General features: G+C 42.7%; 2 protein-coding genes across 8 annotated transcripts in view; both read right to left on the bottom strand.

The window, feature by feature from the left end:
• Positions 1-11,663, bottom strand: part of si:ch211-269e2.1 (cohesin subunit SA-2) — a 47,689-nt gene extending 36,026 nt beyond the window's left edge. For 2 of the 4 annotated variants that reach the window (XR_006839919.1, XM_046358788.1), the window contains exons 1-6: positions 11,550-11,663; positions 5,904-6,031; positions 3,883-3,970; positions 3,137-3,301; positions 2,799-2,895; positions 2,548-2,621 (exon numbers count right to left, since the gene is read on the bottom strand). Coding sequence is in view for 3 of the 4 variants with exons in the window: in XM_046358788.1 (XP_046214744.1) it covers positions 2,548-2,621; positions 2,799-2,895; positions 3,137-3,301; positions 3,883-3,970; positions 5,904-5,947 (468 nt within the window). In the remaining variant the exon portion in view is untranslated. Of the gene's footprint in view, positions 1-2,547; positions 2,622-2,798; positions 2,896-3,136; positions 3,302-3,882; positions 3,971-5,903; positions 6,032-9,524; positions 9,759-10,636; positions 10,953-11,549 lie in introns of those variants that run through there. The other 2 variants (XM_046358807.1, XM_046358797.1) reach the window with 2 other exon arrangements.
• A 1,854-nt stretch (positions 11,664-13,517) lies between these two features.
• LOC124041360 (P2Y purinoceptor 8-like) lies at positions 13,518-17,811 on the bottom strand. Of its 4 annotated transcripts, none has more exons than XM_046358884.1 (3): positions 17,721-17,811; positions 15,294-15,612; positions 13,518-15,144 (listed from the first exon to the last, which is right to left on the bottom strand). In XM_046358884.1, the coding sequence occupies exons 2-3, from the start codon at positions 15,584-15,586 to the stop codon at positions 14,385-14,387; spliced, it is 1,053 nt and encodes a 350-aa protein (XP_046214840.1). In that variant the 5' UTR covers positions 15,587-15,612; positions 17,721-17,811; the 3' UTR covers positions 13,518-14,384. The 4 variants fall into 4 exon arrangements, with proteins under 4 accessions (XP_046214840.1, XP_046214848.1, XP_046214833.1 ...); XM_046358892.1 differs by lacking the exon at positions 17,721-17,811 and having other exon boundaries at positions 15,294-15,346; positions 15,470-17,702; XM_046358877.1 differs by lacking the exon at positions 17,721-17,811 and adding an exon at positions 16,095-17,701.
• Positions 17,812-27,326: the final 9,515 nt, after the last annotated feature.

Genomic DNA, 27,326 nt, shown 5'->3' with positions numbered 1-27,326 from the left:
ATCTCTGGAAGACTGAAACAGGTTCCCCCTCAAGAATTTCCCTGTATTTAGCGGCATCCATTATTCCTTCAATTCTTACCAGTTTCCCAGTCCCTGCCGATGACAAACATCCCCAAGCATGATGCTGCACCACCATGCTTCACTGTGGGGATGGTGTTCTCAGGTGATGAGAGTTGTTGGGTTTTCCTTGATGGCTTAAAAGCTCAATTTTAGTCTCATCTGAGTACCTTCTTTCATATGTTTGGGGAGTCTCCCACATGCCTTTTGGCGAACACCAAATGTGTTTGCTTATTTTCTTCAAGCAATGGCTTTTTCCTGGCCATTCTTCTGTAAATCCATCTTTGTGGAGTGTACAGCTTAAAGTGGTCCTATTGACAGATACTCCAATCTCCGCTGTGGAGCTTTGCAGCTCCTTCAAGGTTTGTTTGGTCTCTTTGTTGCCTCTGATTAATGCCCTCCTTGCTTGGTCCATGAGTCTTGGTGGGCAGTCACTCTTGGCAGGTTTGTTGTGGTGCCATATTTTCATTTTTTTAAATAATGGATTTAATGGTTCTCCGTGTGATGTTTTTTTAAACCCAATCCTGATCTGTACTTCTCCACAACTTTGTCCCTGACCTGTTTGGCGAGCTCATTGGTCTTCATGGTGCCGCTTACTTGGTGTTGCAGACTCTGTGGCCTTTCAGAACAGGTATATATATATACATGTATAAAATGAGATCATGTGACAAATGTGACTCAGATGGACTTTAACTAATTATGTGACTTCTGAAGGTAATTGGTTGCACCAGAACTTATTTAGGGGCGAATACATATGCACGCCTTTTTTTTTATATTCCTTTTATTTTTTAAGTAATTTTTTTCATTTCACGTCACCAATTTGGACTATTTTGTGTTTGTCCATTACATTAAATCCAAATAAAAATCAATTTAAATTACAGGTTGTAATGCAACAAAATAGGAAAAACGCCAAGGGGGATGAATACTCTTGCAAAGCACTGTAGATATGCCGTTTTAGAAACTGTTCTTCGTCCTGTAAGCATTACATGGCAACTTAAGAACTTTGATAGCGCACAGGGCTGCAGGTCAGAAGGTTGTGGTTTCACAGACCACCATGGGAAAGAGTAGAGGAGAAAAGATCTATTTTAAAGTAAAAGCGTTGCATGAATCTATCCTATTTATCCAATGCCAAATCAGTGTGTCTCATTTGCAAATAATGAAATCTGAGCACGGTACTTTCAAAAGTTAGGCCTACCTTTCCACCCCCAAATGTATGCTTTAACTGCTGACTACTCTTCTTCCGTGGCTTAACCCAACGAGAGAAGGTCACAAGTGTTTCCCACAAAAAAAGTTGTCTGGGTTAAAACATCTATTTTACATAAAGTGAATAGCTTTATCAATTGATAATGACAGAATTAGATTACTTCCCAATCAAAGTCAGCCTCGGAGTGTCAAAGAAACAAAACAATAATTAAAGCATCACGGACCAAAACGCTGTTATAGATCACTTTATATAATTGGATCAGTTTTATTTTCTTCAAAATCTTAAGCTAACATTTACATTTAAGTCATTTAGCAGACGCTCTTATCCAGAGCGACTTACAAATTGGTGCGTTCAAGGGTTAGGCCTGTGCTTTTTGCTGTTTCCTTTAATAAAAAGTAGGCCTATGGCATACCCACTCATACCCCCTCAAATAGAGTCTTGGTATGAACTTAACAGCCCTTGACATATAGGCTATTTAAAGAGCACATGGTGGGTGGAGGAATTGACTGACATCTATGGATATAGCAGCCTATATAGCCTAACTTTGTCAAACAGGTAGACCTACCTCTTATTTCTTAAATAGGAATAAGAGGTAGGCCTCTTTTGACCAGCAAGAGCAGAGCAGGCCGGGGCTCAGGGTTGGAATATTCATTGCAGTGTGTAAGGCAGGCTAGTTGTATATACACTATCCAAGCAGCTCTCTTAGAAATACAACTTTGCTCTGTGCTTCTCTGAGCATGCACTTCATAGCCTATGGATAATTTGATTGAGACCATACTAAATAGCCTATAGGAGTAATATTAAGGGCCCAGTGGAAAATCAGAGGTGAGGAGCGACATCAGGCACACACCCGATAGGTAGCCTAATAAGCAACTAATTCTAAAACACTGAGAAACATGGCCCCCCTGGAGTAGATTTTTTAAAATTATTTTAAAAATCTAAACCCTTCCCTTGACTGAAATTGAAAAAGCATGACCATTCTCCTCCAGGTAACCGTACTGTAAATTTCAATCAGTCCCTCTCACAATATTTTTATATTTAAAAAAATAAATCAATACAGTAATGAGATATTTATGATATAGACATTTCATTCCTGCTAAGTGGATAGATAAACAGCTAAACAATTATTATATACATTCTGAGAACAGTAATATTTTACACACAAAGGTACCCATAAGCATTTCAGATTTTTGTTGTTGAAAAATGGGTTGGTATTACATTTTGCAACAAAACTCTTCAAATATAGATGGTAGACAGAGAGGACACAATGACTGCCAAACCCACACCTCATCCAATTCCTCCATCATCTTCCTCATGACATCATCCTGCCTGCTTTGGAACATCTCAGCTGTCACCAAACCTGGAAAGGGTGACAAGCACTACAGTATGTAACAACTTTTATTCAAATACCTCATACTACATTACATGAAATATTCCCTTATATAGTTAACTTCTTCTAATCATGTATGCATTTGGTGGGTGTTGGGGAGGGTTGGGTGTTTTGTGCGTGTGTGTGTGCGTGTGTGTGTGTGCTTGCCTTTGCAACCGGAACACTGGATGAAGAAGCTAATGAGGTCCAGGAGGCCAGAGTCTCTGTCTGTGATGTACGCCTCAATCCAATCATCAACTACAGCCTGCAGGGAAGACAGACAAACTCTCCCACTTTACATGTAGAAACAAAGGTGTCAGATACAAGTCCAAGTCCTAAAGATCATACAGCATTGTTGGAGGGATTATTATGACAAAAAAATAGATCTTCCCACTAGGCACAGACGTAAATTCAACATCTATTCCACATTGGTTCACTGTAATTTCATTAAAATGACATGGAAACAATGTTGATTCAACCAGTGTGCCCAGTGGGTTTATTCGTACCTGCATGGCACTCCTGCCCATGGTGACCACCTCGAACAATGTGACAGCCTCAATGTCCCCATGTTTGAGGTGTCTGTTCTGTGCCCGACCCAGACTGCCATTGGTTACCTTGGTGCGTCTGCGTTTGGCATTCTCAGAGCCCCCCCGTGCCCTCCTCTTCCCTCTCTGAAGGGATAAATACAGGGAGACCGCCAACCAAAACACAGACACCCAAACAGGAATATTTACAGACCGTTTCTGGAACATTCTTGGCTGAGTACCCAAAGTCTATATACAAAGTCTACATAGTAAATTCTTTACTAAACAATTTTTGATATCCTTATCTGATTATCATGTTAACTGAACAAGAAAGTATTCACCAGTGTTCCCCAATCAAAGCACAACCCATCCTGGTAGTAGGCTGTAAAGTAGCCTGTGTAATATGTATCTGTGCCATTGTAGATCTTATCATAGGCGGCCGGTGGAAGCTTAATTGGGAGGACGGGCTCATAATAATCCCTAGAACTGAATAAACAGAATCAAAACACATGGATTAGGTGTTTGATACCATTCCATTCCAGCTGTTATTATGAGCCTGTCCTTCGCTCACCAGTCTCCTGTGGATCCTATTATATGTAAATGACCAGCATTGAAATGCTACAATGTGTAAATGACCAGCATTGAAATGCTACAATGTGTAAATGACCAGCATTGAAATGCTACATGACCAGAGGTGAGATTGGAATATGTAAATTATCAGCACCCACCAAAATCTTCTGTCTGTTCTCATTCCGGGCTCCACCCACTGTGTGATTGACAGCTCCAGAGGAGTTTGCATCCACAGCCAAGTTCTCACTGGGAAAATCACAGATGATAATGATGGACAACTACCACACAGGGCATTATTCAGAAAATGATTAACCTAGGCCTGTATAACCTAGGCCTGTATTTAATCAACTGTAGATAGTGGATTTTCTGCATAGAGAGGGCCGGCATTACGGGCAGGCCTTAAGGCGTCTGCATGCTTCCCATCCGAAAACAGTTTGGGCATCATTATGATTACATTTTGTGACGTTATTTCAACAACAAAAATGTGTCTGATAAAGGTTTTTCCGGCTGTTTGTGAGCACATTTGTTTCTTCGAGGCAAGCCGAAGTCGGTAACTGAAGTCTATGTCCCTCAATTGGTGATTGGTACCAAAGTAGGGATTCTTCAATTAAGTGTTTGTTGTCATTCGACAAGAGACGACTAGTTTTCAGCTTAAATTTTTCCACTTGTTAAATACTGCACCAAACATATTAGTAAGCAAAAACAGCAACAGGAATGACACATTTCTTGAGTTATTTTAGATGAATTCTGACTACGGCATCTCGAGATGGACAAATAGTACTATTAACGCTTTTTTCACTGAAAGTCTTTTAAGGGAGTATGCGAGCACACGTTAGGTTTGCCTAGTCAGCCGAACAGAAGCAGGCTGATGCCTTTAGGCTAGGGTTACATGAAGCAACTTTCACACAATTTATGTTGCAGGTGACATCTCAAGCAAGTTTGTTGTTACATGAACTCAAACACAATTAAAACGGCATGCAACAGCCAATCAAATTAAAGCTGCTTGTTCGAACATTCTAAACTCACCCCATGCCATCTGCTGCATTACATTGTGGTTTCACAAATGATTTGTTTATCCAACTGTTTGGTTATTGTAACAGCATGTATATACAAGAAATGCAGCCTGTACAATTTAGCTAGCTAGCAAATCGGACAATGCAAACACCAATGCAGCTAGCTACTGTAGCAATGAGCAAACCAAGCTAGCAACAAACTAGCTATGTTAGCTAGCACAGTTCATGTTGAAACTGGTCAGGGAGAGGTTTGGGTTCACCATGTACAATAATGTGTATACATCTCCTGTTGTGCTAGTCTCTGTTCTCTCAACCCTGATAGTGGGTTGTGCTTCGTAGTACTGACAGCTGTGTTGACATGACAACCCGAGTGGCACAGCATCTCAGTGAATCACTACAAACCCTGGTTCGGTTCCAGGCTGTATCACAACCGGCCGTGATTGGGAGTCCCATAGAGCGGTGCACAATTGGCCCAGCGTCGTCCGGGTTAGGGTTTGGCCGTCATTGTAGAATTTGTTCTTAACGGACTTGCTTAGTTAAATAAAGGTTCAATAAAAAAACAAAACTGGGTCAGAATTCCAAACCTTTGATAAAGCAGCCAAGCGAGTGAAACAGCATCCCTCTTTCCCATTTATCTGATGCTGTCTGGCCAGCATGGCATGTCCCATCACCGCATGATAGTTCAGAGAAGTGTTCCAGTGCACGCAATCTAACAATTTATATATCAGGTGTCAACTCCAGTGGGGCACCAGTCATTTTTACTTGGGTAGTTTAGAGTTTGCTTGGTTGTAATCTATGGTCTATATACCACTTCAGCACCATCAAGACCCTCTCTGGAGCCGCCCATCGTCAACTATTACATCTACTGCTGCGCAACTGAGTGCATATCTGGAAAGCTACTAGGCATATCTATAACTGACTGGACGCCAACACAATAGATTATATTACTGCTATGACAACAGCATTAGCCTGAGTGCAAGTCTGTTTCTGCTTTAGACAATCTGTTGTTGTCTTATTTGCTAAGACAAAACATTTGCATTGTTTATAACAGAAACAGTCAGGCACCCTGGCTACAATCTTTCCATAATCAGCGTGATTAAGAGGTTTCAGAGAGTGGAAAGTTAAAACACCATCTATGAAATAGTGTTAATAAGAACGTTGCTTACTTCTGTACTGAGGACCTGGAGGTGACTGTAGGTTCTGCTATCATCTCTTCACATCATCCCACAGGAGCTGGTGTGTGTTTCAGTGTAGAGCTATGAGTATAGATGTGTCCAGTGACGTTTCAGAGTTTCTGTTGAAAAGGGAGACATGTAGATACTGCATCACAATATCTGTACAACTACACCATAGACTTGCAGTGCATTCGGTATATAAAAATGTAAAATATCGGCAAGAGCATGTCCATGCTGTCAGGCAATTGCTCTTAATAAAGGGGCAATGCCTTATTTAGGGAAGCAAATAATAGCATATCATTAGCCAGTTATAATAGCTGTAGTTGAATAGAGAGGGAGGCCTATAGGGCCATTGAGATGTACAAGCACTGCCTGAAAAAGACGGTCGAAATGTGTAGCATTCATTTGTTTTCTGTGAACTTTCAATTGGAAGTGTACTCACGGTGGAAATTAGATTAGCCCTGTTGTAGCAGGATTAGATTAGCCCCCCTATCTACATCGAAGGGACAGCAGCGGAGAAAGTGGAATGTTTAAAGTTCCTCGGCATAGGCATCAAAGACAAACTGAAATGTTTCACCACACTGTCTGTGTGGGTGGACAAGGCACAGTAGCGCCTCTTCAACCTCAGCAGGCTGAAGAAATTTGGCTTGTCACCCAAAACCCTGACTAACTGTTACATATCCACAATCGAGAGCATCCTGTCGGGATGCATCACAGCCTGGTACGGAAACTTCTTAGCCCTCAACCGCAAGGCTCTCCAGAGAGTGGTGCAGTCTGCACAACGTATCACCATTGGCAAACTACCTGCCCTCCATGACACCTATAGCACCCAATGTCACAGGAAGGCAAAAACCAAAGACAACAACCACCCGAGCCACTGCCTGTTCACACTGCTACCATCCAGAAGGTAAGGTCAGTACAGGTGCATCAAAACTGGGACCGAGAGACTGAAGTACAGCTTCTATCTCAAGGCCATCAGACTGCTAAATAGCAATCACCTACTCAGAGGCTGCTGCCTACATGGAGACCCAATCACTGACCACTTTAACAAATGGATCACTAGTCACTTTAAACAATGCCACTTAAATTACTCATCTCATATGTACAGTTGAAGTCGGAAGTTTACAGTCATTAAAACTCATTTTTCAACCACTCCACAAATGTCTTGTTAACAAACTATAGTTTTGGCAAGACGGTTAGGACCTTTGTGCATGACAAGTAATTTTTACAACAATTGTTTAGACAGATTATTTCACTGTATCACAAATCCAGTGGGTCAGAAGTTTACATACACTAAGTTGACTGTGCCTTTGAACAGCTTGGAAAATTCATGAAAATTATGTGACAGCTTTAGAAGCTTCTGATGGGCTAATTGACATCATTTGAGTCAATTGGGGGTGTATCTGTGGATGTATTTCAAGGCCTACCTTCAAACTCTGTTCCTCTTTGCTTGACATCATGGGAAAATCAAAAGAAATCAGCCAAGACCTCAGAAGAAAAAAGTGTAGACCTCCACAAGTAATGTTCTTCCTTGGGAGAAAAGCCACTGCTCCAAAACCACCATAAAAAAACCAGACTCTGGTTTGCAACTGCATATGGGGACAAATATTGTACTTTTTGGAGAAACGTCCTTTGGTCCGATGAAACAAAAATAGAACTGTTTGGCCATAAGGACCATCGTTATGTTTGGAGGAAAAGGGGAAAGCTTGCAAGCCGAAGAACACCATCCCAACCATGAAGCACGCAGGTGGCAGCATCATGTTGTGGGGGGGCTTTGCTGCAGGAGGGCCTGGTGCACTTCACAAAATAGATGGCATAATGTGGAAGGAAAATTACATGGATATATTGAAGCAACATCTCAAGACATCAGTCAGGAAGTTAAAGCTTGGTCGCAAATGGGTCTTCCAAATGGACAATGACCCCTAGCATACTTCCAATGTTGTGGCAAAATACCTTAAGGACAACAAAGTCAAGGTATTGGAGTGGCCATCACAAAGCCCTGACCTCAATTCTATTGAGAATTTGTGTGCAAAACTGAAAAAGCATGTGCGAGCAAGGAGGCCTTACAAACCTGACTCAGTTACACCAGCTCTGTCAGGAGGAATGGGCCAAAATCACCCAACTTATTGTGGGAAGCTTGACGAAGGCTACCTGAAACGTTTGACCCAAGTTAAACCATTTAAAGGCAATGCTACCAAATACTACTTGAGTGCATCTAAACTTCTGACCCCCTGGGAATGTGATGAAAGAAATAAATGCTGAAATAAATCATTCTCTACTATTATTCTGACATTTCACATTCTTAAAATAAAGTGGTGATCCTAACTGACCTAAAACAGGGAATTGTTACTCTGATTAAAATGCCAGGAATTGTGAAACTGATTTTATATGTATTTGACAAGGTGTACGTAAACCTCCGACTTCAACTGTATTTTATACCATCTATTGCACCTTGCCTATGCTGCTCAGCCATCGCTCATCCATATATTTATATGTACATATTCTCATTCACCCCTTTTAGATTTGTGTGTATCAGGTAGTTGTTGTGGAACTGTTAGATTCCATGTTAGATATTACTGCACTATCGGGAACCAGAAGCATTTCTCTACACTCGCATTAACATCTGCTAACCATGTGTATGTGACAAATACAATTTGATTTGAGATGGACATGGTAAAGTACAGAAAAACTTTATATATAAATATAAAATAGAGAGTAAAGTCACAAATGTGTGTTTTTCTACCAGATACATCTGACTCCTGAAAAATGGCATGGGGCTGTCTTAAATGTGTGCACTAAACAAGACTGTGCAGATATCTGGAGTAAGAACAATGATGGTGTTTGTTATTTGACCGATTGTGAACTAGACATGCACTTAAATGGGTTTGCACTTAACCCATTTAAAATCAGTTTAAAATGTATCTGCAACATCCTTAATCATAGTGCTCTACTGAACAATCCCTTGGTGTGTAATTCTGCACCTTGCTGGCTGTCACATATTTAAATAGGATAATTAGTACCCATGCTGTCATCTCCCAGGAGTGTGTGTACCTGGGTAAAAGACAACGCCTGTCATCAGAAGAAACAAATAAGCTGTTGGAGTTGCGAATTATATGAATTTAAACCAAAGGTGTAAATGTAAGGAATGGAGAATGAATGTAAATTCTAATACAATCGCCTGTATCGTGAGTTTTCAGCAGCAGTATAGCATCACTCAAGTGGGTGCTACACAGTAGAGTATCGACATATGGCTAAACAATGCACTTTTTAGCGTACGTTCTCGAGTGGCGTTTTGGAAAACACAAGTTACATCTTCGGTCGTTGTAGGAAAGATGCATGTTAAAAACACTCGTAAGCCCACCAAACCGGCTGCGTGCGCCATTGTGCATAAATGTATAGTCTCCCTACACCAAACGCTATCACGGCACGCAGGTTAAAATATCAAAAAACTCTGAACCAATGACATTAATTTGGGGACAGGTCGAAAAACATTAAACATGTATGGCAATTTAGCTAGTTAGCTTGCACCTGCTAGCTAATTTGTGTTATTTAGCTAGCTTGCTGTTGCTAGCTAATTGGTCCTGGGATATAAACATTGAGTTGTTATTTTACCTGAAATGCACAAGGTCCTCTACTCCGACAATTAATCCACACATAAAACGGCCAACTGAATTGTTTCAAGTCATCTCTCCTCCTTCCAGGCTTTTTCATCTTTGAACTTATATGGTGATCGCAATCTATACTTTCATAGTATTACCACAACGACCAGCAAAACAGTTAGTCTTTCAATCATCCACGTGGGTATAACCAATGAGGCGATGGGAGAGGCAGGACTTTCAGCGCGATCTGTCAGAAATAGAAAGGAGTTCTATTTTAGCCCTTGGCAGCGAAGATGCTCACCAGCAGTGTGGGTGCAATAATTGAATAACATGGATTTCCACATTTATGTTGTGACCCAAGTAACGTGTCTGGTCTGGTCAGCATGTAATATAAATGCCATCGCTGTCGGGAAACCGGGCCGTGGAACAGAATAACTATCATATCATCTGAAATGGTTATCATTACAAAATGTTGATTATACTCGGCCCATAGTGTATTAAGTCATGCACCATTAATATAAATATATCTACTTCCAAGCAAGTATTTAAGCAATAAGACACAAGACGTAGCGCTGTATAATGAATAAGGTCATAGGGCGTTGTTCGGCCCGACATGACAGCGAAGCATGAAAACAAATTGATCTGAGAATTACTATTGTATTACCGCCACAGGATATAGTCTTCCTGGTCAAAATATGAGCAACATGCCCACCCCAACTAGTCATTGGCTACCTGAATTTTTACGATATCGCCCACGTTGACTTTGTGGCTGTGGTAAGAAGTGATAACACGTATTGTACACGGAATTCTGAGTGCTTCTCGAAGCGTTCATTCAAACTGCGTGAGTTTATGATCACTGGCAGATAGCCAATAATTCCGTGTACAATAAGTGTTATCTGCCAGTGATCATAAAGAACGCAGTTTGAATTAACGCTTCGATAAACACTCACAATTCCGTGTGCAATACGTGTTATCACTTCTTACTACAGCCACAAAGTCAACGTGGGCGATATCGTAAAAATTAATTAGACAAAAATGTGCTTCTTGGTCTTAATTTAAGGGTAGGATTAGGCATGAAGTTAGCAGTGTGGTTAGGTTAAAGCAGAAATAGGCGGTGTTTATTACCTTGTGGCTGTGGTAACTAGTGAACACAGTTGTAAAGGGGACCACAGATTTTCCATTAAATTGACCAGATACTCCATTGGCCATTCTAACAATAAAAATAAATATCTTCAAAAATGGAAGGCAGCCGGGAAAAGGGAAGATCAGGTGGGATCCTTCTAGCCAATGAGGGCACAACGGTTTCCATTAGTTACCAAAGCCACAAAGTCTATAATTTACTATTATTTTTGGTCTTAATTTAACGTTAAAGTTAGGCATACGGTTAGCAGTGTGGTTAAGTTTAGGTTTAAAAATCACAATGTAAGAAAATAGAAATATGCTGTGGTAAGAGTGACGACCAGGCTATAAAGTGTTTTTTCTCAGTTGCCGGATGTAAACGTGTCCTACTTATATCAGTACATTCGTAACAACCTCGTGGTTAAAACGCGTCTATCAGATTAAATAAACCACACCTAGTAAATAAGCCACTACATATTTTGTTAACCAAATTCGACACACTCATTGACCTCGATACAAAAATTCCTCGCTTGGTAAGCGAAAAAAAATAAAACGCCACCTGCTGGAGAAGACAGATTGTGCCCATTTATCCCTCTCTCTTCGCCTCTGCCTCTCTGCTCTGCCTCCCATCCCCCATGTTTCACTAGTTCATTCCGATACGAATGTCATGGGCTGGCTACTTGTACAGTAAATGTCTTGACGGTGTGGCATGATATTTGAATAGTGTAGTAGGCCTACCTAACATTTCTCATCTCGTTTCTATCTCGATGTTTTGATAAGAACAAGCTCAAACAACAACATCGATCTCACATAGGGCTGAACAGCTGACTGAAATAATGACTATTGCAAGAAAACATGAGTATAACACGTTCCGTAATAAAAGTCTGAAAACATCCAGATAAAAATGTAATTTTCTTACCAGAGGCATGAGAATTCCAAATAGCAGCTGTCATTAAGCAGTGCCAGGTCCCTGATGTGACAGCGCCATCCAGCGGAATTATATCAACGGAAAGCAGGAGGCGGGACATAGACCTGACCTATCCTAGAAAAAGACTAAAAGTCTAACTTTTGCAGTGTTCCTTTGTAATTTAATTGATATATAGTGTCAGGTGGAAATGTTTATTGTATAATGACAGGTGGTAAACATTTGGATGTCTAAAGCTTAATTATCAATTACAAAACATATTTGACATTTTCATATGGGTGCCAAAGGCAACCATAGAATAATACCATTTTCAAAACTGCTACAGATCCATTTTAAGCTGAACATAGTATAGGGCTTCATTTGATGTCGAGCACGTCCTATGGAAACCCTCTTCATCATTTTTCCCCATGTTTCTTTGGCAGTTACTTTGATTTTATATATTTTTTTTCTATTTCCAAATTATGGAACTGTATCAGTTGTAATGGAAGGAAATCCGCTTAAGCTAAGTGGTCAAGGTGTAGACTTTATTTACAGGTCTTTCATGGTGATCCAGCAAGCGAAGGCACCATGTAATAGAAAATATCAAGCAAATCAATGCATATAAATCAGACATGGTTATTCATATTGTAACAAATCTTGATACAAATATTTAGAACTCTGTCAAGACTCAATATATGCAAAAACATATTCTGATCAACCACATGGTGGGTCTATAACAGGCACCTATTAATATCTCTTGGTCTGTTTGACTCTGAGTTGTGGAATTTGGCACACATTCTCAGGGATGTGAGTCTAGCTAACCTGTAGAGCAGGGGTATTCAACTCTTACACTATGAGGCCCGGAGCCTGTTGGTTTTCTGTTCTTCCTGATAATGAATTTTACCCACCTGGTGTCCCAGATATATATCAGTCCCTTTTTAGAGGGGAACAATAAAAAATGAAGTAGAACTGGCTTCAAGCTTTGGAGTTTAGTATGAGGGCTGTGGAGTATTCTTGTGTTTGGCCTCATGGTGGTGCTGTTGGAAGAAGGAAAGCTGCTGAGCAACAGTTTTCTCTAGAATCTTTGAAAGAAAAGGGAGGTTTGAGATGAGCCTATAATTTTTCTAATCATCTGGATCAATTGTTTTCTAGATATTGTTGTTTAGATTTTCAATATATACATTGGCAACTGCCAAAATAGATAACCTCTAAATCAGGCTCAACCTGTAGCATCTGAACAGACACAGATTTTCAAGACCCCTCATCTGCTGTTTCTTCGCTCGCTGACCGTGTGGTGTGTTTTCGGGACCACCCACTTGTAGGGGTCTGACTGCCAACATTTCAGGCCATTTCTACATGTAGAATTGGTTCGTGCTAGGTTTGTAAATTACTACTGGAACTCTGTTTAGAAGTGCTAAGTACTCTCGGCCGGCAAAGGCTACCCGTGTCCATGCCAAGAAACCAAAAGGAATCTGAATCACAGGACCTCAAACCGATACATATGCACTTGCAAAGGCAATTCCCATATCCATCATTACATTGGTGAATGCATCTAAATAAGACAATCTCAACATTTTATCACAGTTCCTAAATTCAACACTTTTCATAGTACTGAACCCAATCGTAGCACACAGGCCATAACGTTCACTTTCTATGCACGCTCAGATGTTTACATTTGTACATTATACTCATTTAGCAGACACTTTTAAGGTTAGAAATGTTTACATTTATATTTTAGTAATTTAGCAGACACTCATATCCAGAGCGACTTACACTACATTTATCTTAAGATAGCTAGATGGGGACGACCGTATATCACAGTCATAGTAAAAAGGAAATTCCTCAATAAGAGGTTAATCAGCTAAGTCAGTGCTAGTAGGAAAAGACAAGTGCAATTATTATCATTTTTTTTAAATATATTTACTTATGGAGTGTTCCAATGTTCCACATTGGGAAAATGACATCAAAATCGCAGAGAATGAGAATGGTAAATTAATATTTATTTCATGAATGAATAGAATTTTGTGATTTAAACACCCTAACATTCTAGATGACGGAGATTAACATTAAATTCATTACTGGTGATATAATTAGTGGGGAATGGATAAACATTTAACAAAGGTACCCACTGAGCAGAGAAATCAATTCATTGTCTATTCCACATTGATTCAATGTCATTTAGTTGAAATTACCCCAGTAGGTAGGTTTAATAATTCACACAAAGAAACAATGAATCCGCCCGAATTGGCAGGAGGCAGAGATCACATTTGCGGTAAAAGGAGCCTAGCTTTCACTTAGCCACACACATCTCATTGATATCTTTATGCAAGTTGCAACAGTCCTTCACAAAATAAATTACCCTATTTTACTAACTTTTTGATGCACCATCTAGCCTGGTTTGTTACTGGATCTATATACAGCACACAAAAACATTCCTGTGAAATTATCTGAACAGGAATGTTTCTCAGTTTTTGTTGTTGTAATTTTTACCCCCTTTTCTCCCCAATTTGTAGTTACAGTCTAGTCCTACTGCAACTCCCATGCGGACTCGGGAAAGGTTAAGGTCAAGACTCATTCGTCCTCTGAAACACAACCCTTCAAAGCCACACGGTTTCTTGACACACTGCTCGCTTAACCCGGAAGCCAGCTGCACCAATCTGTCAGAGGAACGTGCATGCGCCTGAACGTGCATGCGCCTGGGACAAAGACATCCCGGCCGGCCAAACCCTCCCCTAACCTGGACGACACTTGGCCAATTGTGCGCCACCTCATGTGTCTCCCGGTCACGGCCGGCTGCGACAGAACCCGGGTCTGTAATGATGCCTCTAACACTGCAATGCAGTGCCTTTTTTAACAGTGTTGTTTAACAGACACTCTGCCGTTCTCTCTACCCTGTCCCTCAGACACATACTGGGCGGAGTACAGGCTCTCTCTGTGCAGGTCTGTCTTCCCCGTGTCCAGACTGCTCGGTGTTCTCAGCCTTAGCATCTGCCTCAACTTCTTCCGGAACTCCCTAGAGGCAAAGTAGTAGATGAAGGGGTCCAGGCAGCTGTTGAAGCAACTGAGGGAGAGAGTCAGCTTGTAGGCCATGTAGAGGGAGTCCCCGTAGAAGAGCCTCCGGATGGTGTGAGCAAGGAGGAGGATGTTGTTGGGAGTGAAGCAGAGCGTAAAGACCGTTAGGACGGTGACCGCGAGACCAATAGCCTTATCCTTCTGTTTGGTCTTGGAGTCTCTGGCCAGCTTGCGGATGATGCTGATGTAGCAGAAAACAGTGATGCAGAACGGGATGAGGAAGAGGATGACAAACAGTGCAAGGAGGAAGGCAGCCCAGGCCACCATGGATGGAAGCATGTCCCTCTTCAGAACGTCGAAGCAGGTGGTAATCCTGAGTTCTGGAACGTGGAACGTCAGGTCGGTTTTAGTGAGTGGGTACAGGACCAATAGGACGACTGTCCACATGGCGAAGCAGACAATCACAGCTAATGACTTCCTTTCCCTGGTCTCACAGAAGAGCATGGGCCGGCAGATGCCCAGGTAGCGGTCTCCACTGATGGCGGTCATAGTTAGAATTGAGCAGTACATGTTGGCAAAGAACACCAGGGTCAAGAGCCTGTGGAAGATCAGAATATAATGAATCATTATTAATCCGTGATGAAAGAAAGTTGTTGGCTCTTGTCCAGTGCTTGTAAAAGGCACATCTACTGCAATGGGACTGATGAGGATAAATAAATAATAGTCAAAAGAATATAACAAGAATACCTGCACATGCCCGGGCCCAGGCTCCAATTATACCCTTGCATCTGATACATGATCTGGAAGGGTAGGACGAGGCCCAAGGTCAGGTCAGTCAGGGTCAGGTTGATCATGAAGATGATGGAGGGAGTTTTGGGAGATGTATGGAAGAGGAGGAGCCACATGGAGAGGCTGTTTCCTACCAGGTTGATGATGGTGACCACAATGTAGACAATGGAGATTGCTGTACTGGCTGTCACGTTCTGGAACAGGGACAAGGTGGTGTTGTCCAGTTTGGTGCTGTTGGAAGTCCATGCCATGGTAACAATGACTTCACACAGACAACCTATGATCAGGCAGACATTTAGATTCATGTAAAAAGGTAGCATGGTCCTGTCTGGGATCTGAAAACCGTTTTAAAACAAGATTTGGCAGACTATAGTGCCACTGAATTAAAACCTGTGTTTGTTTTGGACAAGGTACCAGGTCCGGCGAGTTTGGAAGATACTTTTTGTTTTACAACATTAATTTATAATGCTAGCGAGCCAGGCTAGGTATGATACCACAGATGAAAGGTGAATAATACAGTAACTAGATAAATACATCAAGCTGAAGTGTAATGTGATGTAGCTTGTCACAACTCAAATCATACTGCTAGCAATGCAGTATGATTTGACCATAAAGACCATAAATAATGCGCTACGGTCATATTCAAAGAGTTGGAAATGTAGGTCAAGTCACCAGAAGTGCAAGCATTTAGTATGCATGGAAATGGTACACCCTGGTGGTCATTGTAAAGCAATGCATTTCCTTCTCCGTCCACATTACCTTGCATGAGTCCTCCACATGTGCCGTTGATCGAGCTCATCGTTTACATTAGGAATAGTGAATGGGAAAATACGTTTGAAGTTTCCTCACCTGCCTGTGTCATATTTTAATTAGTTATACTCCATAACTTGAAAGCCCTGGTTGCTAAGGTCGTTTTAAGATGTCAGGTTTGAAAATCCATTTAGCCATTTGGCACAGTGACTCACTAACCAAAATCTAAATGGTTTCAAGTGGCCAAGAGACATCATGTGATCACCTACTGCTATCTAGTGGACGAACTGGGAATCAGACAGGGGTTATATTTACTGTACATCAATAGATAGATAGAGATTTCAGTTTCCTCCTATGTCTATCATTCTTGTAAGAAGAAAACACATGGCACAAGCCATGTGCATTTAAAATGGCTGCGTTCCTATGAGAATATGTGCATGTTTAGAGCGTCATCATTAGGTCAAAGATCATAATCTTTGTTTTATCCTTTTGGAACAGTAATTGGTGACATATTTTATTTCAAACCTAGAATTTGAAATCTGTTATTCCCCAACAAAAAATCCCCCCGACAGAAAACTAAAACTGTACATTTCAAGGGTTGTAGCTCAGGCTCTGTAGTAGTCACATTGTTTCCCTTATCAGAATCCCACAGTTCTTACATTTTAACAGTATTAAGCATGTGTAGGACTTATAGTTTTGAAACTGAAATGTACCTTTAGAAAATGCCACCAAGTGGGCGTCAGAGTTTGAGGTTAAATGACTGCATACAGTTTATGCTTCTTCTTTGAAGTGCATTGTTATTTCGACTTCTTTCTGAACTGAAAGCCAATATTAGGCTATCCCTCATCAAGTTGAAATATCATCAAGCCTAGAACAGCCTCCAGGCTTCTGTATCACAACGGTAAATACTGAATGACAAAAAGTATTACATGGGGCAATAATTATAATGATCTAGTGATACTAGTCCTGTGCAAATATGAACTAGATCATGTGTTATAGATGTTGTAATAAAAAATATTGTCTATTAAATCTATCATTTTTGCACTGAGTGTGATATTTGGCAATTGTTGTGGTGACAATTGATGTGCTTTTTGACTCTGGAGTGAACCTCTACCACACTACCATACCTTCACCCACACATTGTGAGGGGGTAAATAACCACACACCAAATGTGACTGTTTCGGAGGCTTCTTGTGTCACATTAGACGAGCCAAAACCTCTCATGTGTTTCCTCTGCTGGCTCTTTCTATATACTATGGGACACATTTCCAGTGCAGTACGAAATGTGAAATTCCAAAAGTGTACGATATTCCAACAGTGCATTGGCTCTTGCACAATGAATTCCCCTCCATGTGCAAGTGAAGCGGTACTCTAACCTTATACAAACTACACAACCAAAGCACAAGCTTTGCCAAAAGTAAATAGCACAGGTGCCCACCTGAATGAGTGCCTTGATTCTATACTTAAAATATATAATAGAATATATCTGAATATTATCCCTATTGTCTGAGACAATGTTATCCCTAATTGTAACAAAGAGCAATTATACATTTTAGGCTGACATTTTAACATTAACAGTACAAATTGAAGTATCTCTGTATGAAATGTAAAGCAAAGAGACCGAGCAGTACTTACCTCTGACAATACACAGGCTCGAGTCAGAGAGGGGCGGTTGGGGCTGGATGCATTGGTACTTTAACGGGTCAGGAAACTGGTTGTGAGTGCACGTTCCTGTAAAAAAAGGGAAGTGCGTCATGCTTCATATCTAACTCTTTTGCCATCATATGCAGGCAACACTAATAAACAGATTGCACATGTTATTAGTAATATGTGCACTGTTTGTGTTTGGTATTTACTATTCATTTATTAGGTAAGTTGATTGTGGACACATTCTCATTTACAACAACGACCAGGGGGAAAATGCTGGTGACAAAAATGTGTCATTTGGCAGCACAAACATGTCTTATTATACATGTACATGTAGGTAAAGACAGCCCCAAATTGTAGTTACTGTGTCTTCGGAAAGTATTCAGACCCCTTGACTTTTTCCAAATGTTGTTTATCTTACAACCTTATTCTAAAATGAATCGAATTGTTCATTTTTTCTACATCAATCTACACACAATACCACATAATGAAAAGAAAAAAAACACAAAAAAATGTAATTCCACATTTATTACAAATAAAAACCAGAAATATAAAATTTACATAAGTATTCAGACCCTTTACTCAGTACTTTGTTGAAGCACCTTTGGCAGCGATTACAGTCTCGAGTCTTCTTGGGTATGACGTTACAAGCTTCGCACACCTGTATTTGGGGAGTTTCTCCCCAAATACAAGCTCGGTCAGGTTGGATGGGGAGCGTCGCTGCATGGCAATTTTCAGGTCTCTCCAGAGATGTTAGATTGGGTTCAAATCCGGGCTCTGGCTGGACCACTCAAGGACATTCAGAGACTTGTCCTAAGCCACTCCTGCATTGTCTTGGCTGTTTGTTTAGGGTCATTGTCCTGTTGGAAGATTAACCTTCACACCAGTCTGAGGTCCTGAGAGCTCTGTAGCAGGTTTTCATCAAGGATCTGGACTTTGCTCCGTTTATCTTTTCGCTCGATCCTGACTAGTCTCCCAGTCCCTGTCACTGAATAATATTCCCATAGCATGATTCTGCCATCACCATGGTTCACAATAGGGATGGTGCCAGGTTTCCTCCAGATGTTAAGCTTGGCATTCAGGCCAAAGAGTTCAATCTTGGTTTCATCAGACCAAAGAATCTTGTTTATCATGGTCTGAGTCTTTAGATGCCTTTTGGCAAACACTAAGCCGGCTGTCATCTGTCTTTTACTGAGGAGTGGCTTCCATCTGGCCACTCTGCAATATAGGCCTGATTGCTGGAGTGCTGCATAGATGGTTGTCCTTCTGGAAGGTTCTCCCATCTCCACAGAGGAACTCTGGAGCTCTGTCAGAGTGACCATCAGGTTCTTGGTCACCTCCCTGACCAAGGCCCTTCTCCCCCAATTGCTCAGTTTGATTGGGTGGCCAGCTCTTGGGACAGTCTTGGTGCATCCAAACTTCATCCATTTAAGAATGATGGAGGCCACTGTGTTTTTGGGGATCTTCAATGCGGCTGTCATGTATTGTCATAGATTGTCATGTCTTGTCCCTGTGCTTTCTCTTCTATTCGTTTCCCCCTGCTGGTCTTATTAGGTTTCTTTCCCTCTCTCTTTCCCTCTCTCTCTCTATCGTTCCGTTCCTGCTCCCAGCTGTTCCTCATTCTCCTAACGACCTTGTTTACTCTTTCACACCTGTCCCCTATTTTGCCCTCTGATTAAGTCTCTATTTCTCTCTTCGTTTCTGCTTCTGTCCTTGTCGGATCCTTGTTTGCTGTGCTGTGTTCTTGTTCCGTCCTGTCGTGTTTTTGCCTTCTCTGTCAGCTACGGCCTGCGCCTACCCGAAGCGACCTGCAGTCTGTGGCCGCTTATCCTGTTATTCCCCTCTACAGACTAGAGGATTTCTGTTATTCCCCGTTTGGACATTTCCTGTTAAGGATTCAGGATTTGTTATTTTCTGTTTGGACTTGAATAAACTCTGTTTCTGTTAAGTCGCTTTTGGGTCCTCACTCACCTGCATAACAGAAGGATCCGACCAAGAATGGACCCAGCGACTACGGATCCTCGCAACTCAGCCGTCGAGATCCAGGGAGCGATGCTCGGCAGACACGAGCAGGAATTGTCTGCTGCTCGTCATGCCGTTGAGACCCTGGCCGCTCAGGTCTCCGACCTCTCAAGACAGTTTTACAATCTCCGTCTCGATCCACCAGCTACTTCCTGGGCTTCCGAGTCTCCGGAACCAAGAATTAATAACCCACCGTGTTACTCTGGGCAGCCCACTGAATGCCGCTCGTTTCTCACCCGGTGTGATATTGTGTTCTCTCTCCAGCCCAACACATACTCAAGGGGTAGAGCTCGTATCGCCTACGTCATATCTCTCCTTACTAGACGGGCTCGTGAGTAGGGCACGGCTATCTGGGAGGCAAGGGCTGAGTGTACTAACGAGTATCAGAACTTTAAAGAGGAGATGATACAGGTTTTTGATCGTTCAGTTTTTGGGAAGGAGGCTTCCAGGGCCCTGGCTTCCTTATGTCAAGGTGATCGATCCATAACGGATTACTCTATAGAGTTTCGCACTCTTGCTGCCTCCAGTGACTGGAACGAGCCGGCGTTGCTCGCTCGTTTTCTGGAGGGACTCCACGCTGAGGTTAAGGATGAGATTCTCTCCCGGGAGGTTCCTTCCAGCGTGGATTCTTTGATTGAACTCGCCATCCGCGTAGAACGACGGGTAGATCTTCGTCACCGAGCTCGTGGAAGAGAGCTCGCGTTAACGGTGTCCCCCCTCTCCGCATCACTACCATCTCCCCCCACTGGCTCAGGTGTTGAGCCCATGCAGCTGGGAGGTATTCGCATCTCGACTAAGGAGAGGGAACGGAGAATCACCAACCGCCTCTGTCTCTATTGCGGTTCTACTGGACATTTTGTCATTTCATGTCCAGTAAAAGCCAGAGCTCATCAGTAAGCGGAGGGCTACTGGTGAGCGCTACTACTCAGGTCTCTCCATCAAGATCCTGTACTACCTTGTCGGTCCATCTACGATGGACCGGTTCGGCAACTTCCTGCAGTGCCTTGATAGACTCTGGGGCTGAGGGCTGTTTAATGGACGAAGCATGGGCTCGGGAACATGACATTCCTCTCAGACAGTTAGGGGAGCCCACGGCCATGTTCGCCTTGGATGATAGTCCTCTCCCCAGTATATTATGGGAAACACTACCTTTAACCCTCACAGTATCTGGTAACCATAGTGAGACCATTTCTTTTTAGATTTTTCGTTCACCTTTTACACCTGTTGTTTTGGGTCATCCCTGGCTAGTGTGTCATAATCCTTCTATTAATTGGTCTAGTAATTCTATCCTATCCTAGAACGGTTCTTGTCATGTGAAATGTTTAATGTCTGCTATCCCTCCTGTTTCTTCTGTCCCCTCTTCACAGGAGGAACCTGGTGATTTGACAGGGGTGCCGGAGGAATATCATGATCTGCGCACGGTCTTCAGTCGGTCCAGAGCCACCTCCCTTCCTCCTCACCGGTCGTATGATTGTAGTATTGATCTCCTTCCGGGGACCACTCCCCCCCGGGGTAGACTATACTCTCTGTCGGCTCCCGAACGTAAGGCTCTCGAAGATTATCTGTCTGTTGCTCTCGACGCCGGTACCGTTGTGCCTTCTTCCTCTCCCGCCGGAGCGGGGGTTTTTTTTGTTAAGAAGAAGGACGGTACCCTGCGCCCCTGCGTGGATTATCGAGGGCTGAATGACATAACGGTTAAGAATCGTTATCCGCTTCCCCTTATGTCGTCAGCCTTCGAGATTCTGCAGGGAGCCAGGTTCTTTACTAAGTTGGACCTTCGTAACGCTTACCATCTCGTGCGCATCAGGGAGGGGGACGAGTGGAAAACGGCGTTTAACACTCCGTTAGGGCATTTTGAATACCGGGTTCTGCCGTTCGGTCTCGCTAATGCTCCAGCTGTCTTTCAGGCATTAGTGAATGATGTACTGAGAGACATGCTGAACATCTTTGTTTTTGTTTACCTTGACGATATCCTGATTTTTTCACCGTCACTCCAGATTCATGTTCAGCACGTTCGACGTGTTCTCCAGCGCCTTTTAGAGAATTGTCTTCATGTGAAGGCTGAGAAGTGCGCTTTCCATGTCTCCTCCGTCACATTTCTCGGTTCTGTTATTTCCGCTGAAGGCATTCAGATGGATCCCGCTAAGGTCCATGCTGTCAGCGATTGGCCCGTCCCTAAGTCACGTGTCGAGTTGCAGCGCTTTCTCGGTTTCGCGAATTTCTATCGGCGTTTCATTCGTAATTTCGGTCAAGTGGCAGCTCCTCTCACAGCCCTTACTTCTGTCAAGACGTGCTTTAAGTGGTCCGTTTCCGCCCAGGGAGCTTTTGATCTCCTCAAGAAGCGTTTTACATCCGCTCCTATCCTTGTTACTCCTGACGTCACTAAACAATTCATTGTCGAGGTTGACGCGTCAGAGGTGGGCGTGGGAGCCATTCTGTCCCAGCGCTCCCATTCTGACGATAAGGTCCATCCTTGCGCGTATTTTTCTCATCGCCTGTCGCCGTCGGAACGTAACTATGATGTGGGAAACCGCGAACTGCTCGCCATCCGCTTAGCCCTAGGCGAATGGCGACAGTGGTTGGAGGGGGCGACCGTTCCTTTTGTCGTTTGGACTGACCATAAGAACCTTGAGTACATCCGTTCTGCCAAACGACTCAATGCGCGTCAGGCTCGTTGGGCGTTGTTTTTCGCTCGTTTCGAGTTTGTGATTTCTTATCGTCCGGGCACTAAGAACACCAAGCCTGATGCTTTAGCCCGTCTCTTCAGTTCTTCTGTAGCCTCTACCGACCCCGAGGGGATTCTCCCTGAAGGGCGTGTTGTCGGGTTGACTGTCTGGGGAATTGAGAGACAGGTAAAGTAAGCACTCACTCACACTCCATCGCCGCGCGCTTGTCCTAGTAACCTTCTTTTCGTTCCTGTTTCTACTCGTCTGGCCGTTCTTCAGTGGGCTCACTCTGCCAAGTTAGCTGGCCACCCCGGCGTTCGGGGTACGCTTGCTTCTATTCGCCAGCGCTTTTGGTGGCCTACTCAGGAGCGTGACACGCGCCGTTTCGTGGCTGCTTGTTCGGACTGCGCGCAGACTAAGTCAGGTAACTCTCCTCCTGCCGGTCGTCTCAGACCGCTTCCCATTCCTTCTCGACCATGGTCTCACATCGCCTTAGACTTTATTACCGGTCTGCCTTCGTCAGCGGGGAAGACTGTTATTCTAACGGTTGTCGATAGGTTCTCTAAGGCGGCTCATTTTATTCCCCTCGTTAAGCTTCCTTCCGCTAAAGAGACGGCACAAATCATCATTGAGAATGTGTTCAGAATTCATGGCCTTCCGTTAGACGCCGTTTCGGACAGAGGTCCGCAATTCACGTCTCAGTTTTGGAGGGAGTTTTGTCGTTTGATTGGTGCTTCCGTCAGTCTCTCTTCCGGTTTTCATCCCCAGTCTAACGGTCAAGCAGAACGGGCCAATCAGACTATTGGTCGCATCTTACGCAGTCTTTCTTTTCGAAACCCTGCGTCTTGGGCAGAACAGCTCCCCTGGGCAGAATACGCTCACAACTCGCTTCCTTCGTCTGCGACCGGGCTATCTCCTTTTCAGAGTAGCCTTGGGTACCAGCCCCCTCTGTTCTCGTCCCAGCTCGCCGAGTCCAGCGTTCCCTCCGCTCAGGCTTTTGTCCAACGTTGTGAGCGCACCTGGAGGAGGGTCAGGTCTGCACTTTGCCGTTATAGGGAGCAGACTGTGAGAGCCGCCAATAAGCGTAGGACTAAGAGTCCTAGGTATTGTCGCGGTCAGAGAGTATGGCTTTCCACTCGTAACCTTCCCCTTACGAGAGCGTCTCGCAAGTTGACCCCGCGGTTCATTGGTCCGTTCCGTATTTCTCAGGTCGTTAATCCTGTCGCAGTGCGACTTCTTCTTCCGCGACATCTTCGTCGCGTCCACCCAGTCTTCCATGTCTCCTGTGTCAAGCCTTTTCTTCGCGCCCCGTTCGTCTCCCCCCCCGTCCTTGTCGAGGGCGCACCTATCTACAGGGTCCGGAAGATTATGGACATGCGTTCTCGGGGACGTGGTCACCAGTACTTAGTGGATTGGGAGGGGTACGGTCCTGAGGAGAGGAGTTGGGTTCCATCTCGGGACGTGCTGGACCGTTCGTTGATCGATGATTTCCTCCGTTGCCGCCAGGGTTCCTCCTCGAGTGCGCCAGGAGGCGCTCGGTGAGTGGGGGAGTAGTCATGTATTGTCATAGATTGTCATGTCTTGTCCCTGTGCTTTCTCTTCTATTCGTTTCCCCCTGCTAGTCTTATTAGGTTTCTTTCCCTCTCTCTTTCCCTCTCTCTCTCTATCGTTCCGTTCCTGCTCCCAGCTGTTCCTCATTCTCCTAACGACCTCGTTTACTCTTTCACACCTGTACCCTATTTTGCCCTCTGATTAAGTCTCTATTTCTCTCTTCGTTTCTGCTTCTGTCCTTGTCGGATCCTTGTTTGCTGTGCTGTGTTCTTGTTCCGTCCTGTCGTGTTTTTGCCTTCATCAGATGCTGCGTGTGAGCAGGTGTCTCTGTCAGCTACGGCCTGCGCCTACCCGAAGCGACCTGCAGTCTGTGGCCGCTTATCCTGTTATTCCCCTCTACAGACTAGAGGATTTCTGTTATTCCCCGTTTGGACATTTCCTGTTAAGGATTCAGGATTTGTTATTTTCTGTTTGGACTTGAATAAACTCTGTTTCTGTTAAGTCGCTTTTGGGTCCTCACTCACCTGCATAACAGCGGCAGATTTTTTTTTACTACCCTTCCCCAGATCTGTGCCTCAGCACATGGCTTGTTTTTTTCTCTTGCATGCACTGTCAACTGTGGGACCGTATATAGACAGGTGTGTGCCTTTCCAAATCATGTCCAATGTATTGAATTTACCACAGGTGGACTCCAATCAAGTTGTAGAAACATCTCAAGGATGATCAATGGAAACAGGATGCATCTGAGCTCAATTTTGAGTGTCATAGCAAAGGGCCTGAATACTAACGTAAATAAGACATTTCTTAAAACCTGTTTTCACTTTGTCATTATAGGGTATTGTGTCTGATGAAAAAATAAGCTTAATCCGTTTTAAAATAAGTCTGTAACGTAACAAAAGGTGTAAAAAGTTGAAGGGTCTGAATACTTTCCGAATGCACTGTAAATATCATAAATTAATAGAAAATGGAGGTATATTGTTGTGTGTGGCGATCACCTAGAGATGGCATGACTAGCTAAAGGTCTATATTCTTACCACAGAGGTAGATAGATAAAAAACTACAGCTGAGCCCTTGGGTGGTGAAAAAGACAAAGAAATAGGAATATACACACCTCATCGTGTTGGATAACACTGAAATGGGGAGATACACACATACACGTGTGCACATCAATACAGGCATGTGCACATATCCACATGCTTCCAACCTTGTAGCTTTCATCTTTCATCTTTCTCACCACATCCTTTCACACCTCCAGCCTGTGAGTGATATAACCAGCCAACACCCCCAGTGAGCAATACCACCAATCCTCACATGTTCAACATCCAGACACAATGCTAGACTACTTATTAAACAGGATGTGACTGTACATTATACGTATAACAAGCAATACATCTACAAAGTAAGGTCGCTCTCACTATAAAGGTGTCCGGTATTTTGCAGAGTTAAGTTAATGATACTCTATATAAGTAGACCTACATGTAGTCTCACAGTTACAGTGAGGCAGGTCATTCATGACTATAGCACAACTTTACACACATGGGCCAACACACAGGCTTAAATATTCAACTGGAGGAGTGGATAAAAATTGTATCAATGAGAATCATGTAGAAAAGCAGAGATATGCTTAACATATTATAAGAAATATATAAAGTTGTCATGATAGGTCACTCTTCTGTGTTGTTACAATAACCCCATGATTATAGGGTACGGTAAAAGCAGAACTGTCGCTATCAACAGGAAGACATCCCATGCCTGCCCATAAACAGATGTCTCGTGAATCTGGTGAGCAACAATAAGGAAAGCACACTGTTGCCTGTTCTCACTTCAGTCTCATGACATCACATTTCACAGTTGTAACCCAGCTGACACATAATGTTCTGAGAACCACATGTTTCTTCAAACTTGGTGAGAGTGTTGTTGTCCTATTGTTATCTTGCATTCAACCTTCCCACAACGTTCTGGGAATGGTGCATGATGGTTGCTTGGCTTTGGAACATTCTGAGCACATTTAAGGAACTTCACAAAAAAAATGTTATATTCTTGGTATTTCAATATTTTAACAGAATGTTTCCTAAAAGTTGGTTACATGTATTTTACATTTTGGTAATGTTCTAGGAATGTTCTCCAACTGGTTTGACATTGGGAATGTTCACAAACGTTAAGAAACAATGTCCTTCTATGGGAATTTCAATACTTCAGCATAACATTTCCTACAGGTTTCCTCATGGTGCTATTTAAAGTTATGTTCTCAAATTGTTCAGAGAACGATAAGAAACGTTCTTCTAAGGGTATGTACGTACTCCAGCATACCATTTTCTGCAAGTTTCCTCGTGGTTGTATTTAAAGCCATGTTCTCAGATTGTTCCGAGAACGTTAAAGAAAACTTTCCATAAAAACCACAAGAAATCTTTAGTAACATTCAGAGAACATTCTAAGAATGTTATTGAACCTTTTCACATGTACCAACAAATGGGTGTGATCATTCTACAGTGGTCTCTGCAGCGTACGCTTAAACCGGTATGATTAGAATGCTTATTTAGAACGTCCAGTTTCAATTGATGCAACAGTCATCATTTGAGGTTGCCACACTGTTTTTTCACAGAAACATTTAGCAGAAACACAGTCCTTACAAAGTTATGTCCTGAATGTGACAAGTTTATTTTTGGATGCAATGTTCAGACATTCACAGAAGTAGGAACAGTATACACAATCATCCAATCATCCAAACCGTAAAATGTAAGCTACATTAGTAATTCATCACATCACGGGTGAGCTCAACATTGATCGAAATAATTGAGTAAAACACTTTATAGAAATCGAAAGTAATCCAATGATGGGTAGTTTGTGCACACCGCCGTGTTTGTTTTTCGCGTCAACCAAAAATAATAAGAGGAGACAAGATGAGGTTGGTCTGTTTGCAGTATGCATGTTGAAGGGGGTGTGTCGTCTACGATCATTCACCTTTTACCCGAAAGATGAGTGAACCATTCCTTCACCTTATTATAAAATATTTGGCCTGACAGACGTTTACGTGACACTCACAACACATTGCATGATGTCAGCAAACATGGTGCCACACATAGCTAGCAAATAGCTTAGCATTAGCTAATTATAATCAGTACAACCTTCAAAAAAAGTATTTTACACTCATCAAAGGTGTCCATTACAATCTATGCAATAATCGGAATGCATTGTTTGTAACCAGTACTTGAAAACATGTGAATAAAACTGTAAATACATTATGCTCCATACATACAGTACATACATACACTACCGTTCAAAAGTTTGGGGTCACTTAGAAATGTCCTTGTTTTTGAAAGTAAAGCACATTTTTTGTCTATTAAAATAACATCAA

The sequence above is a fragment of the Oncorhynchus gorbuscha genome, linkage group LG01 (assembly GCF_021184085.1).
Source record: "Oncorhynchus gorbuscha isolate QuinsamMale2020 ecotype Even-year linkage group LG01, OgorEven_v1.0, whole genome shotgun sequence".
Lineage (NCBI taxonomy): Eukaryota > Metazoa > Chordata > Actinopteri > Salmoniformes > Salmonidae > Oncorhynchus > Oncorhynchus gorbuscha.
The sequence above is the reverse complement of the archived record's forward strand: the minus strand, read 5'-3'. Positions and strand labels throughout refer to the sequence as shown.

What these genes read in the sequence shown, in the direction of transcription:
- LOC124041360 (XM_046358869.1), bottom strand. Translation starts at nt 15,655, where the DNA reads ATGCTACCTTTTTACATGAATCTAAATGTCTGCCTGATCATAGGTTGT. An exon ending in CTGGGCCCGGGCATGTGCAG is followed by an intron (nt 15,145 to 15,293) that starts GTATTCTTGTTA and finishes GATCTTCCACAG; the next exon opens with GCTCTTGACCCTGGTGTTCT.